Raw genomic sequence first — 16,263 nt, forward strand, 5'->3', positions numbered from 1 at the left:
GTGGGACCCTTGTTTTTTGTGTGGAAGCAGAGGTCTGTCTTTGGAGGGGTCCCACACACCTTGGCCAAGTCAAACCTAGACCTCTCTGATCAGCAGAGAGCATGAGCTTTGCCAAATAAAGTGCTGGAGATCTGACTCCATTAGGGGGCGTGTCATACCTCTGCAGACAGACCACTGCTTCCACACAGAAAGCAAGGGACAGCAAGCTGGCACGGGACAGGCTTTGACTGCTTATGAACTGTAAGGCTCCAGTCACAGGTGTTTTGCTACACTGTGAATGCCAATGGCAATCTACTGGTTCCCACTGATGGGTCTGGACAGCTGTATGAGGATAACAGTGACCACCAAGCATGTACACTACAATGACAGGCTGTTGGAAGCCGCATCTACTCATGGCTCTTCACAAAGCCAGTGATCACTGCACCACAGTTTGGCTTTTAAGGTTAAATTCACCTATTGGAACACGTTACCTGTCCCATCTGTATTTAGGGTAGAACCCCCCCTCCCCCTCCAGTAACAGGCACACTCGTCCCGCTGTCAATGTCTGAAAACAATGTGGCAATGCAGGTCCGGCTACATCATTCTTTTCAACCCTCTGGATTTCCACTTGTTTTCTCCTTATGGGCTGATCTGCTTCACCAACCTTTGTTGGCACCCTTCAGGTTTTTTTTTTATTGAATATTCAAAGGGATGTGTATTATACGATTATAAATAATGATGGCTATTATTCTATTTAGATTGTTTGGTGAATTAACATTTCAATGTCTCCTCAAGAAGTGCAGGAAACTCGTTGAGCCTTAGGATCACCAATCTTGTATATGACATACTATGTTAAATTGTTTTTGTAATTGTGTATTGCGATATTATAAAACCTTTCATATGCCACAATGATGTTCTTGTAAGGTTTTATAAACCTGAAATATATTCTAAGTAAAAAGTTGTGCCTTAAAAGTCCCATTTGACTATTTATAGTTTTTGGACAATGCACAGTCCAATGGAAAACTATAAGTCCCGACAGCCTTTGCAGCTGTCGGCTTGTAAATTCAAAGAACTATCATGGCGCTGTTGCGCGCTCTGGTAGTTCATTGTCTTTTTGGGTCAGTGTGCATCTGCCTGCCTTTACGAGGTACGAGCAGATACACTGAGAAAAGTCTGCAGGAGTTTTGCACAGCACCCGCAATCTTCTGTTGTGGGTGCAATGCTTTCCAGGCTCCAGGTAAAACAAAAACAAACATTTTTTTTACCTGCAAGGTGAACTTATCCTTTAATGCAGAAAAATACACAATAATGAAGACTTCTGATATAAAAAGGGTCAGCAGAAAAGCAGCAGGAAAATGTATGGCTTCCCTATTCACCTGTAGCCACTGATATATTCCAGGAACTTTGATTAAACTCCAGAGCTTTCAGCATGAAATGATGGTAGGAGACAGCAGCAATGTAAAATGTTCAAACATATACCTATTTTTCTATCACCTCCTTTACAGGAGACTTTTTTTTTTTTTAATGGGAAAAGCACTTCTACCATTCCAGTGACATCCATAAAATTTGCCATTGCCTTCGGTTCTAGTGAAAAATGGTCAACATGACAAATAGTGGCTTTCCCAGTGAGATTGATCCAACTTTGTTGCCAGCGAATAAAACGTATAAAATATGGAATGAAACAGTGGCAGCTGGTGTTTTATTTTTTAGTTTTTGGGGAAGCGCAAACAACCACCCACCCCTCGAGTGGCTGCCTGCACCTTCCCCCTACTGCCTGCCAGTCTGGCACTTACCCCATCTAGGCGGGCAGTGGCTCCGTGTCCTCTCCTCCATAAGCAGCTTCCAGCATGAGGCTCCTCTTAGGTATCCAATAGGATTGATTGTCCTTTCAGCCAATCGGGTGACAGATTTCCTGGTTGGCCAGGGAGGATGATCAGTGTTACAATAGCGAATATTCATTCGCTGTTGTAACACCAGGGTGAGCACCGTTCACATTCTCTATGCCCGAGCCCACCCTATTCTGAAGCCTAATGGAGCCTTCGGCTCTAATCAGGGGCTTAAAAAAACAAATGCATGGATAGGGGGGAGGAGAGGAAGGATGGGGGGGGGGGGGCTTATGCAATGCGAGTCAAAACTGGGAGAAAGTATATCAAGTAACAGTTTTCCTGCCAGTTTTTTTATTTTATTTTAAGAACAGCTATTAAATGACAGGGTGGGGGCTCAAATATAACAGGGAGGACCTTGCATGCAAATGCAAGGTCAGTTTTAATAATGGCATACGAGTGCAATTTTATTTAGAGACTGGTCTCACATCAGAATCTAGCTATAGGTTTACACATAAACACAGTATATACCAAGTTTTCATTTAGTTTCTTCTCACAGTGTGAGATTTCATGCTGATTATTTTCCATGGCTACTTCTAAAGCTGAATGAAATTCTACATTACACAGATCATAAGCCTCGCAAACACTGAACACACAGCCTGAGCTTTGTGACCTCTGACTACTCCAGCGCCAAGGGACGTTACCTGTGTAAGCCATAGATACGCTTAGCAGCAGCATTTCTTTGGTGATGGACAGCTTCAAAGATTTTACTGAAATAGGACATAAGAGTTAGGTTAATGGAGATGGTCAGTTTGGCCATTGAGCAGTTATCTGAATTTACAGGCAGACACTTACCAAAGGCATCCGTTGCTTTTGACACGTTGCCCTGTGAAGGCCTAAGTTGAAAGAAAAGCAGATTTAGGAAAACGTTTTGAACCAATCCTATTATAGCAATATAAAAAAACAAAAACAAAAAAACAGAATTAAAGAGTGACACATATTTTCCTTTTTAAATTAAAGTACCTTTTATTTTCATGTTATCCCACTTATTTTATTTAATCTATAGTTTCAAAAATGCTCCCTCCAGTGGTTCTGCCAAACATGTACCACAAAGTGGATGTTGGGTCTCATTTTCACCAAATGCCCAGGTAAATACATGCTTTGGTAATGTACACGGAATATATATATATATATATTACACATACACACACACACACATTTCTGACTTTCAAAGTTTTTATTATTTTCAAAAGAAACAGATACATTGTTATACATCCATAGCAAGATACAATGCAGCATAACATCAAATACTATAGGCTTGGAATGGGCAAACTCACATCTATGAAAAGCAAAGAAATAACATTCAGTGTGAGAATTCTGAGGCGGGTTAGACGATGTCTCACGATACACGTGCCTTGAAATGCCTGGTTCCAGGTGTCCCGGGGAGCTCCCCCTACACCCCTAAAGGGTTTAGACTGTGCCGGGACATCCGGACTGCAGCCACTCGTAGCCGTGGGTAACAAGCACTGCTTGTGTTGAGATTGTATGAACACCTAGCCTCAGAGCCTCTGGGGGGGGGGGGGCTCCTCTACTTAAGAGCTTGGAGGCATTTGAACTGCTCTTATATCTAGGGCGTAGTATAGGTCCACATTATACCTAAGCAAGGAAAGTCTGACAAAAAAGAAAAAAAAAGAAAGAGTTAAAAGAGGAAGATGAGAGGGGGTAGGAGGAGGGGAAAGAACTATGAGCCATCCAGCAGGTAGTCGGCTGTAGGAATATTGATGAAGCTTACTTGTTATGTTTGTATCCCAGGGATGAGGGAAATACCCACAGGTTTGGCCCAAGGTTCCCAGGTGGATTCAAACTGTGCTTTGGAATCTAGCAAAATACTGGTAAATTTCTCTTGGGACATCAGCCATGATATTTTACGCTTGGCAGCTGAGAAAGATACCCCCCCCTACTGTTTCCAGGCCTTGGCTATTGTCAGCTTACCACCCAGGAGAATAAAGTGGATTCGTTTGCGATTCTATTTAGGAGTCTTTGGGATGTTAGCATTCAGGAGGGCTACCGCAGGGGTTCTGGGGATCTGGAGGTCCATCACTCTTTGGATTAGGTTAAATATCCTCTGCCAGAAAGGCCTGCTTTTGGGGCATTTCCACCATATATGGGCCACAAAGCCAATCATTTCACAGCCCCGAAAGCACTGGGGGTTTGCGGAAGGATACATGAGGACTAATTTAGAAGAAGGTGCAAGATACCATCTGGTCATCACTTTGAGATAAGATTCTATTAAGGAAATATTCTATATCCCTTTATGTGCTCTGGAAAATTATGTCTGCCATTTGTCGAGATCCCATTGAATTTGGAGATCAGTTTCCCATGCAGACATAAGTTTTGTCTGCCTGCTGAGCTAGAGATTGGTATATTATAGAGATTCCACCCCTCTGATCCGTGGCTTGTCCTGACCATAATTCATAGGGAGTGAACCTAGGTGGGATGGGTTTCCCTTTCCCACATTGTTTACAATGTTGTTTACATGTTGTTTACATGTTGTTTACAACGGCATTTCTTCATTCGGCCACTCCGTGAGACAATCGCGGGTATGCCCGCGGCGATCGAGTCCGCGGATCCCGCGACCGGACTCACGGGGGTCCCGACCAGCGCGGGAGCTCGCCGGCGGCGGCGCGCTCCCGATGGCAGGGCCACAAATTTAAAGGGACGTACAGGTACGTCCATTCTGCCTACGTACATCGGCGTGCGCTGGTCGGCAAGTGGTTAATGTAAGGTTTATGGACATTACTGTGGTTTCGTACCAGAGCCATCTAGTGGCCAAATATGGGTAACGCACGTTTATTATTACCTCAGAACAACCTAAAGACTTGTACAGGAAGTGACTGTTTGTGGTTTGGATTCTGAAGGTTGACCTTGTTACCCAGGAGTCCGTGTGACCTACCCATTAACACTCTTTTACGCAGTGCATGCTGGGTAGGAAATAAAGGGGACCCGGGCGGCCATTTTAGGTCTCTTGGGACCACGCTGCCTGTGCGGATCTATGGAGAGGTTTCTCGGAGACAATGGTCGACAGCTGACAGAAAGGCAAGCTACAGTCACGGGACCAAGGTGATCACGCGGAACTCTGATCCAGTTGGTGAGCGGGTTGCAGCCCACCATTTGTTAACTTTTGCACACAGTTAGACTCACATACAGGCCTCAGTGGAACCTGTAGTTCCACAGAGGCATAGCAGAGCAACTGACACTGAGCAGGCTTGAGGCCCATCTACCTTGGCGCCTCAAGCGCTGTAAATAAGTTACTGGAGTTGCACCAGGAGCATTTCAGCTTAATCCTCCATGAACATGTATTTGTAATCCAAAAGGAGTGACTTTAGCTAGCGAAGAAAAGAAGACCCCAGATAAAGTACTTTGAGTGAGGCCTCACATATAGCTTTAAAGCAGGGGGAGCTCCCAGGTTATACATATATACACACATTTTGTATTGGGTTATATTGAAATATATTGTGCTGTCGTCCTACGTTGGGATAATGGCATAATTCTTGTAATCACCTGTGTAAATATTTTGCAGTAAAGATATCTGGATAAGTATCCAGTTGTGTGGCGTACTGTTTCTTTCCCCCAGGTGAAGCCAGTGGATCCTGAGGGTGCAATACAGGTACTTTGCATTGTTTTATATTGTACTGTATTACACTGCACCACAGCTGTGCCAAGGGGATTGAGTTAAGTTAGTGGGGTTTCCAAGAAGAGTGCAGGACCAATCAGCAGCTCCTTCGGGGGTTAGTGTTACATCTTCTACAGGGAAACCAAATCTACCAACCAAAAAGCTCTAAAAACAGCCACCTAATGGAGCCCACTCATGTCTAACAGGGTTGTTTTCATATTACAAATTAAAGGAAAGCGACCAAAAATGGTACCCCAAATTTAGAGGAGGAACCTCCAACATAGTGAGGAATGTCACCTCTTTCTTTTGGTTTCCCAAAATTCCACAGCTCCAATGTAAATCATACCCTCGATGAGCCACTTAGCCCAACTGTTTTTCCTCCTGTTTTGACATATTGATAAGATTTACATCAATATGGGTTACAAAAAAAAAATACTGACATTACTATAAGACAGGAAGAATAGAAAAGTACAGTGGAAAACTTTTAAATTTTATTTTTGTTTTCCATAAAAATATCAGCAAAAAACACATCACAGCAGAGGTCGAGTTTAATAAACTAGGATTATGTATCAGTGTCAGGCGAAGACAAGCGCTGGACTGAAATAAGCAGACAGACCGAGATAAGATATTGATCCAAGCCACAAGCACTGATCTGTCCTGATTTGTCCCCGACTTTTTTGTAACTTCCAACATTTTAGTGTAACCTGCAAGACTTTAACTCTTTGACGTAATGGGTGAAACATGGAGTACAACTGCTGGCCTCTTCAAGTGAAATTGCTTGTTACCTGGCCAATAGGACAACCCAGCTTTGACGCTCAGACATTTTTGCTAGCCATACATACATGGGCTCAAATTCCATCCAAATCCTGCTGACTCAGTAAAAATTTGAGCAATGGGTTACTCTGTCGGCACCACAATCTTCAAATTTAAATTTCAAAGGAGCTGGGTGGAAAATTGTCAGCAGAACAGTACAGCCGTGGCCAAGTTTTGAGAATGACACAATTATTAAGTTTTCAGTTTTTATAACGACAACTTCCATGTACTTCAGAATGTATGAAGAGTGATCAGACAAAATTGCAATTAAAATTACAAAGTCCCTCTTAGCCATGAAAAATAACTTGATCCCATAAAAAAAAAAAAAAAAAAAAAATTTCCACTGCATTGGAGAAGGCGGCTTCAGGGTGCCCTTGAAAGTCCAGCAAGCACCAGGACCATCTCCTACAGTTGATTTAGCTGCAGGATCAGGCACCACCAGTGCAAAGATTGCTCAGGAATGGCAGCAGGCAGGTGTGAGTATCCACATGCACAGAGAGACAGACTTTTGGAGGATGGCCTGGTGTCAAGAAGGGCAGCAAAGAAGTCACTTCTCTCCAGGAAAACATCAGGGACAGACTGATATTCTGCAAAAGGTACGGGGGACTGGACTGCTGAGGACGGGGGGAAAGTCAGTCTCTCTAATGAATACCCTTTCTGGATGTTTGGGGCATCTGGAAAAAACCCTGTACAAAGAAGAAAAGGCGAGCGCTACCATCAGTCCTGTGTCATGCCAACAGTAAAGCATCTTGAGAACGTCCATGTGTGGGGTTGCTTCTCAGCCAAGGGAGTGGGCTCACTCACAAATTTTACCTAATACAGCCATGAATGAATAATGGTACAAAAACATTCTCCAAGAGCAACTTCTCCCAACCATCCAAAAACAAACATTTTTGTAAGGAACAATGCCTTTTCCAGCACGAAGGAGCACCTTGCCGTAAGGCAAAAGGTGATAACCAAGTGGCTTGGGGGACAAAATATCAACATTTTGGATCCATGGCCAGGAAACTGCCCAGAATAATTCCATTGAGAACTTGTAGGGGTAAAACTTGTAGTCAATACTCAAGAGGCAGGTGAACAAAAAAAAAAAAAAAAAATTCTGACAAACTCCAAGCATTGACTAGGCAAGAACGGCATCAGTCAGGATGTGGCCCAGAAGTTGATTGACAGCATGAAGGGCAAATTGCAGAGATCTTCAAAAAGAAGGGTCAACATTGCAAATATTGTCTCTCTGCATAAACGTAATGTAATTGCCACTTATGAAATTGTAATTATACTTCAGTATACCATAGTAATATCTGACAAAAGCTGTATCAAACTGTAAAAACACTGAAGCAGCAGACTTTGTGACCATGCTGTGTTCCCCTGCTTAAAGTGGTCAGTTTTTAATAGGAAAGCAGAGGGACCGACAGGGACACCAAATGATTTCACACAAAGGAAGCAATACAAAAGCGGATACTTTAAGGGAATAAACAAGAAAAAGGTGTACTATAACAGTGAACCTAGGTCGGACTTTGAAGGCATAGGAAACAACCAAGAGGTATGAAAATAAAAACACTATTAAAAAATACACAACCTGAATAGAGCAGTACATAAAAATAAAAAATCATGTATACCAATACATAATGTGCAGTGAGCCTTTGTGTATCTAAGCGTTTCACCATTAGGCTTCTTCAGGATACAGTCAAGGTTCTACAGATAGCAAATAAAGAGAATGGAACTCACTGTCTTACAACTGTCTGGAACTGTCTGGAACTGTCTGGAACTGTCTGGAACTGTCTGGAACTGTCTGGAACTGTCTGGAACTGTCTGGAACTGTCTGGAACTGTCTGGAACTGTCTGGCTTTTCATGCTCTTCTCTTACTAGCAGATTGGGCTGGCCTGACCTATCTGTGCATAGATCCCGATAGTGGTGTCGTTTCCAGTGTGATGGTACACTCCGAACTAGTTTACGGATACTTATAAGTGAGACTTATCTCTTTGTAAGACAGTGAGGCCAGTTTTCTTTATTTGCTATCTGTAGAACCTTGACTGGATCCTGAAGAAGCCTAACAGTGAAACGCGTAGATACACAAGGGCTCATTGCACATTATGTATTAGTATACATGATTTTAAATTTTTATGTACTGTTCTGTTCATGTTGTGTATTTTTTCAATAGATAGTGTTTATTTTCATACCTTTTCTTTGTTTCCTATGCCTTCAAAGTTCGACCTAGGTTTACTGTTATAGCACACCTTTTTCTTGTTTATTCCCTTAATTTTCGGATGTGGCTATGCGAGTGCGCTTTTCTGTTCAAAGAGGATACTTTCTCATACAAGTACATGGCACAGACATATATAAGGAATATAAAATGTTGGGTTTACATATTCTTTAAGCATTTTCTTAGAGACTGATTGCATCTACTTTTTAAAAGGTATCAAAAAAGAGTTGCACTAACAAACATATCCTGACTGAAATAGGGAGACTACTTCCAATGGCTGAAAATTCTAGTTACCCGGCTGTCTTGCTTACCCCTGCTTTAAGTACCTTCAGAGTCTTTATCCAGAATGAGTATACAGTATCAGAAAAGTCAGAAGTCCTTTTCCAGATAAGGCTATCCATGCATGCTTAGGTTTCTTTTGCTTAGACCCAGGGGCTAAAGAGAAATCAATTATTCCTTACAGAATATCTGAGTGGTGACCTCGGCTGATTGGATGTGGTTAAAGCCATGGCTAAAAGAATCCTGACCACCCCTGTACTTAGTTGTTTCATCTGTCGGCCCCTAGATCACTACAGGTCACAGTCAGTGGAAGGAACCACAACAAATGGGACAGACATCAGATACATCCAGAAGTGTACCAGATGCTTAAAGTGGAGTTCCACCCCCCAAAAAAGTTAGTAATGTGCTTGCTTAAAAAAAAAAAGAAAAAATATTTGGAGAAAAACGTTTTACTTGCCTCTAAATGCCTGTTGCTAGGGGGTCCCTCGTAGTCTGCCTCCTTCGGCGTCTGGGCTCCTGATGTCACTTCCCTCAGCGCAGGAAGGGATATCCGCTCCGCCCCTTCCCTCTTGTCCATCTGGGAAACGTGATGGGTCCCAGATGATTGCGCAGCCAGTAAATGGCGCAGTTCACGCATGCACAGTGGGTGGCCAGCTGTGAAGCCACAGCCAGACGCCCACAGTTAGAATCCCAGCACCGCCGAGCAGAGGGGAAGATGAGCGGGGCTTCGAACCCCCGCATCGCTGGACCCTGGGATAGGCAACTGTCCGGTTATTAAAAGTCAGTAGCTGCAGTATTTGTAGCTGCCGATTTTTTTTTTTTTTAAACGGAACACTGATTTAAGTATCTTCAACACTATTAATGTCAATAAAGAGGGAATTTTAGTGGCGTAGGTAGTTGACAGGTGAGTATTAAATATGAACTCCAGGCTGATACAAGATACAAATGAATGCAGTTCCAGTATTCATTAACCCTTTTGCAAAAAGTCCCCCATGTGATTTTTTGGAGACAGGCTCTCTTTAATGAGACAGCTGGGGTCTAAAAGACTCTGGAAGTCTCACCTGTTGCTCCAATGAATCAACAATCTGGAAAGGAGTTTGGCCCCCGCCAGCACCTGCTGGTTAATGTCCAGTGTAGAGGTTGGAGACATGGAGGCACAGAAGCCAGAGGTAGGTAGCTGGGTGAGAGAAGGAGTAGAAGGAAGAGCATAAGGAGGCCAGTCCTGAGTTGTTACACCCCAACAACTATCCCCAACATACAACTTGGCATATAACCTCAGGGGTGGCAGTGCTGGAGCAGGCCCCCTCCACTAGCTGCCAGGGGAGTGACTGCTCCAGTAAGGGAGGCAGAGATGCAGGAAAGGTTAGACAGGTACTGGTAGTAGGCAAATCTTATTAGGAAGACAATCAGTCAAAAAGATCGTCGTTGTGGAACAGTATGTGGTTTACCAGGGGCCCAGGTTTGGCACATCATGGAATTGAACGATTATGACAGATTATTGAGTAGGGCTGGGGAGGACCCAGCTGTCATGGTACACTTCGGCACCAATGACAAAGTAAGTGGAAGGTGGAGTCTCCTAAAAAAATGAATTCAGGGACTTAGGAAATTGATTGAGAAGGACCTTTATAGTAGTATTCTCAGTGCCTGTGCCTCAACACACACACGAGAGAGGCAGAAGGAGCTTTGGGAACTGAACAAATGGCTCTGGAACTGGTGTAGGAAGGAGGGGTTTGGGTTCCTGGAGAACTGGGCAGACTTCTCAGTCAGTTACCGGCTCTTTAGTATGGATGGGCTGCACCTTAATGGGGATGGTTCGTTCTATTGGGAAGAAAAATGCTTGCTTCTCCTCAGGTTTTTACACAGAAAAAAAGAGGGGTATACTGATAACAGCATTGTTAGTAGTACATCACAGAATGTACCCACATGGCTAACAGAGGCTGGAATCAAGGAAATATTTAAAAAAGAAAAACAATCAGCGCACACATGTATAATGCGATAAACAAATTTGCAAGCTGAACACCAAAAGGAGCAATACAAAAAACACCTTAATCACAAGTCAATAAATATAAGTAGTGCAGCGCAAAAATGCAAAAGTCCACGTGTATTGATCTTATATAACACCACGAAAGGCATGTAGAGTGAGAAGACCACGTGGAACAGCCGCTGATTACTTGTATGTGACACTCCTTCCCCCAGTAGTAGTGAACGCTTACCAGCTCAGTTGGACCTCTGAAAATTCAGATGGTCAAATGCGCATGTTCACACTCCCCGTGTGTAGGGTTCGTTATTTCCACATACAGATACAGCAGTCCTCCAATTTTTTAAATTACTTGCAGCCAGCTCCAGGAAAGAAAAATGGATTCACTCCAGATGTCAGTCGGTGCGTTTGCATGAACAAAATCCGGGAGCAAAAAAAAAAAGGGAAAAAACAGTGTTGGAGGACTGCTGTATCTGTATGTGGAAATAACGAACCCTACACACGGGGAGTGTGAACATGCGCATTTGACCATCTGAATTTTCAGAGGTCCAACTGAGCTGGTAAGCGTTCACTACTACTGGGGGAAGGAGTGTCACATACAAGTAATCAGCGGCTGTTCCACGTGGTGTTCTCACTCTACATGCCTTTCGTGGTGTTATATAAGATCAATACACGTGGACTTTTGCATTTTTGCGCTGCACTACTTATATTTATGGAATCAAGGAAAGACTAGACTAGCTTAAAACACAAAACACCAGGACCAGATGACTTACACCTGAGAGTTCTACAAAGAACTCAGTCAGGTTATATCTAGACCATGGTTTCTAATCTTTGTGGACAGCATACTGACAGGAGTTATACCAGCTGATTGGAGAAAAGCCAACGTGGTACCAATATTCAAAACAAGGCATAGACATATTTCTGGAATCTACAGGCCAGTCAGCCCAACATCAATAGTAGGTCAATTACTGGAGGGGGGGATAAAGGGACTATATCCAAGAATTTGCTAAAGAAAAAAAAAAAAACAGTATCATTAGTAGTAATCAGCAATCTGTTAACATTCTATGGCGAAGTGAGCGGTCATCTAGATAGGGGGGAGGCCCGTGGATGTGGTGTATCTGAATTTCCCAAAAGCATTCGATACAGTTCCTCAAACTCTTGCTCTACAAGCTGAGGTCTGCAGGCATGGACCAGGTGGTTTGTTCTCATATAGAAAACGGCTTACACGGGCACGTCCAAAGGGTAGTGATTAATAATGCATACTCAGACTGGTCTGGAGTGGTAAGTGCGGTACCAAAAGGTTCCGTCCTGGGACCAATTCTGTTTACTTTATTCATCAATGACATACATTGATGGGATACATAGCTCAATCCCAGTTTTTGCGGAAGACACAAAAATAAGCAGGGTAATAACTGCACATTAGGATATAGAAATTTTACAGGAAGACCTGAACAAAAATAATGGAGTGGGCAACTACATGTCAAATGAGGTTTAACCTCCCTGGCAGTATGATTATTTCAGATTTTAGGTGTTGAAAGTGGTCAAATTATTTTGCATGGAAATTTGGAGTTTTATATTGTAGTCCTGTAATTCTTAGAAATAACTGACTTAAATCTGTCCAAACCAGAGTCTAGTAGACATCCCGGGTATGATAACGTTTGAAACACTAAATCATAAATTCTAACATAACTATAATAACAAATAAAAATTATTCAATGTAATCAAATCAAAAACCCAGAAATGTGCTTATTTGCAGAATTGTTGCGGTCATTACTTTTAGTGTGATGATGAATTTGCCCATGAATCACTAATCGCTCAATTCTGCTAGTGACTCTAATTTATTACTTTTCTAGCTGGTCTAAAACCCCTTTTGATCTAAATGGACATTTTTTGGTAGAATAGTATAAAACTGCATGCAGGACACTGGACAAACCACTAGGGACAAAAGGGATGTGTAATTATTTGATACAGTATACGGTAATCTTACAGATGACAGTACTGTATACTGTGTTTACTTTTTGATTTTACTACACCCCCGTGTGTGGCAATGCTCACAGGGAACGGAGCTCGCCACTGTGACAGATCGAGCGAGTCACAGCAGCTTGCAGATCACAGCGGGGAGACATCACAGGATCCAGTGGACAAGGTAAGTCCTGCAATGCAATCCAGAGTCTGGAATACCGCCAGGAAGGTTAATGTGGAGAAATGTAAAGTAATGAACTTGGGGGGCTAAAAACAAATGCAAACTACTCACGAGGGGGAGAACCTCTGAGGGAATCAAGGATGGAGAAATATCTGGAGGTTCTAGTGGAAGACAGACCGAGAAATAGCATGCAATGTTAAGCTGCAGCTACCAAAGCCAGCAGAATATTAACATGCATAAAAGATAAGAGATAAAACTATAATCTTGCCACTTTATAAAACTTTGGTCCGGCCACATCTGGAGTATTCCATCCAGTTCTGGTCACCAGTCCTGAGAATGAATGTGCTGGAGAGAGTCCAAAGAATGAAAATTATTACAGGGATTAGAGGACCTCAATTGCGAGGAATGACTACAAGCACTAAATTTATTCTCACTGGAGGAGAAAAGATGCTTGAGAGGGGACATGGGGCCACACAATGAGCTTGGAGGAGAAGCGGTTTAACCTTAAGATGCCCAGGGGGTTTTCACTGTCAGGGCGGTAAGGATGTGGAACGCTCTTCCACAATTGGTGGTGTCAGCAGGGAACAGATATTTTTAAAAGGCTCTTGGACATGCATCTTAAACAACAAAACATATAGGTATATGGGAAATTATGGGACACTGACACACATACACAGGTTGAACTGGATGGACTATTGTCTTTATTCAACCTTACCTACTACATAAATTTGAATGCAGCCCAAGCCACTGGTTCCCAACCTCAGTCCCCAATTACCCCCAAAAGATCATGTTTTCAGGATTTCCTTCACCTTGCACAGGGGCATTGACCATAGTTTGCCATTTATTATAGCCCTTTTCTCGAATGGTCTGTTAGGGGTACTTGATTACTAAGGTTGGGAACCACTGGCCGTCATGCCAAAGGACATTTTGATTTAAAACCCCAGAGATTTTAATGCGGTAGTAAACCATACCATGTGCATACTAGCACATTATGACCGACTCTCCTGAAAAACAAAGCCCTCCAGCGGCTCAATGTCACTGCTGCAGGCGCTAATATTTTCTTTTTTTAATATCTACAAAGTCACTTTAAAGTGATTGTAAAACAACCCATTCAGTTTAAAACTGAAATGAAAGGCAAAACATTTGTGTATAGATTACAAAGAAAACACAACACTTTTTTTTCCTGAAGAATATATATACCATATTTAATCGGCGTATAACACGCACTTTTTTCCCCCTTAAAATCAGGGGAAAATCGCGGGTGCGTGTTATACACCGATCCCCCACCATTTTTGCAGCCTCTGGATGGCTTTTACCCACCTTCGGCCCTTCTCGTCAGCTTTCGGCCGCCTTCAGCCCTTCCCGGCGGCCGAAAACCGCCGAGAACGGTTGAGAGCGGCCGAAAGCAGTCGAGAAGGGCCGAAGGCGGCCGAAAGCCAACGAGAACTAGAAAGCGCCGCCGAGATACACAGGACATCTCCGCGGCGCCATTTTTAAAAAGAAAAGCTAAAAATAAAACAGACAAGGCTGAAAATGACACAGACAAGGGGACAAGGCTGCAATGGTGGACAAGGCTGCATATGACACTGACAAGGGTGCAATGATGGACAAGGCTGCATAACAAGGCTGAAAATGACACTGACAAGGCTTCAGATGGACACTGATAAGGCTGCATTGATGGGCATTTAAATGTAAGGTTTTTTTTTTTCCTTAAACTTCCCTCCTAAACTTGGGGTGCGTGTTATACGCTGATAAATACGGTATATTTATATATATCACATAATCTCTGTTCTCAGCTTTGCAGGATGGCGTGTCAGGATAAGTCTGATCATTGGAGGAGAGCAGGCTGAACTCCCAGCAGAGCCCGAGAACTGACCAGTGTGTTCTCATGCTTAGGCTGCTTTCACATTAAATGCGCTTTCAGGAAATAGTGCCTGGATAGCGCCTGTAAAGAGCCTCTCTTCACACTGGAGCGCTGCGCTTGCAGGACGGGAAAAAAAAAAAATAAATAAAAAAAAAAGGCAGCATCTTAGCAGCGCTGTAGGAGCGGTATTTACACCACTCCTAAAGCGCCCCTGCCCATTGAAATCAGTGAGCAGTGTTGCCGAACCACCGGCAAAACGCTGCTGCAGCAACGCTTTGCGGACGGTTTTAACCATTTTTCGGCCGCTAGCAGGGGTTAAAGGCACCCCGCTATCGGCCGCATAGCATTTACCGCTGATGCCCCCAATGCCTCAGCATGAAAGAACTCAGTGTGGTCAGTTTCTACTAGGCAAGCAGAGCGACTGGCACAATCACCAGGGATTTCACATAAAGAAAGCAATACAAAGAGAAAAGAACAGGCTTGCCATACAAGTACATGGTACAGCAGGCACATATCAGGAATATGAAATGTTGGGGTAACAAGCACTTCAAAGACAAAAGTTTAATTTGGTATATTTCAATGTTTTTTTTAATTGTTTTAAGTGTGTGTATGTAGATAACTACTTTTATTTTTTTCCCCCACATTTCCATGGCCGCATTTCAAAAGCTAGTTTGTAGTCTCTCCCTCAAGTGGCTGCTTATCAGGCAGTGCAGTCAGTGTACTGACAGTGACTGTAGAGACCAAATTCAAATACAGGATAATCCACAGGAGAGTGCATCATTTTCATTCAGGATTAAGGATTAAAATATTTCCCTACTTCCATTGCTATTGAAATAGGAGGTGGATGACAGGCACGTTTCATAGCATGCAACTGTTACCAGTATCCTTTTCTTCGTGAAGGCAGAGAATATGGAATTCATTCTGCAGTGCATCACTGCCCCCTTTAGGTTAACAAAACTCATTACTCAAAAAAAATAGAAAATAAACAAACATACACAAGCAGACACACCATAACAGCTGCAACAGAAGGTTGTGGTTCTCTAAAAACAGTGGCTGACAGCTACTTCCTAATGCACACAGTGGCGAGTTTGGGACATGGAGAAATGGAGGTGAAATTGAAGGCTTCGTCAGCCGAATTTCGAAAATCAATGGTGGCATCATCGGATCAAAAAAAACAAACAAAAAAAAATGTTTTTGTTTGAAATGCGACTATGCATGGCCTGCATAATGTGTCTGGTGATTTATCACAAACAAAAATGATAAAACGTCAGCTTTAAAAGGGTTACTTCACATTTACCCAGGTGAGGGTAAGGGGAGCCTGTAGATAAAAAAAAAGCGAGTGGCTTTGACTAAAGTTGAATGATGCCCTTGCTGTAGGTGTAGGCCATTTGCATACCTCATGAAGCCTGACTGAAAAACTCCCAGAAATGGCATCCCATCCTGCCTTGTTGCTGGGACGATGCTAAAACACTCCTAGTCATTACTGTACATCGCCACTATCACAATAGCA

General features: G+C 42.9%; 1 protein-coding gene across 1 annotated transcript in view; it reads right to left on the reverse strand.

Annotated features, from left to right (window-relative positions):
• MFSD11 (major facilitator superfamily domain containing 11) overlaps positions 1–16,263 on the reverse strand; it is a 93,316-nt gene that overhangs the window by 20,059 nt on the left and 56,994 nt on the right. The window contains exons 9-10 of the mRNA XM_077459279.1: positions 2,658–2,698; positions 2,507–2,572 (exon numbers count right to left, since the gene is read on the reverse strand). Coding sequence (XP_077315405.1) covers positions 2,507–2,572; positions 2,658–2,698 — 107 coding nt within the window. The remainder of the gene's footprint in view (positions 1–2,506; positions 2,573–2,657; positions 2,699–16,263) is intronic.

This window comes from Lithobates pipiens, unplaced genomic scaffold (genome assembly GCF_037356315.1).
Source record: "Lithobates pipiens isolate NorthernLeopardFrog02 unplaced genomic scaffold, aLitPip1_a1.2 Scaffold_28, whole genome shotgun sequence".
In the NCBI taxonomy this organism is placed as follows: Eukaryota; Metazoa; Chordata; class Amphibia; order Anura; family Ranidae; genus Lithobates; species Lithobates pipiens.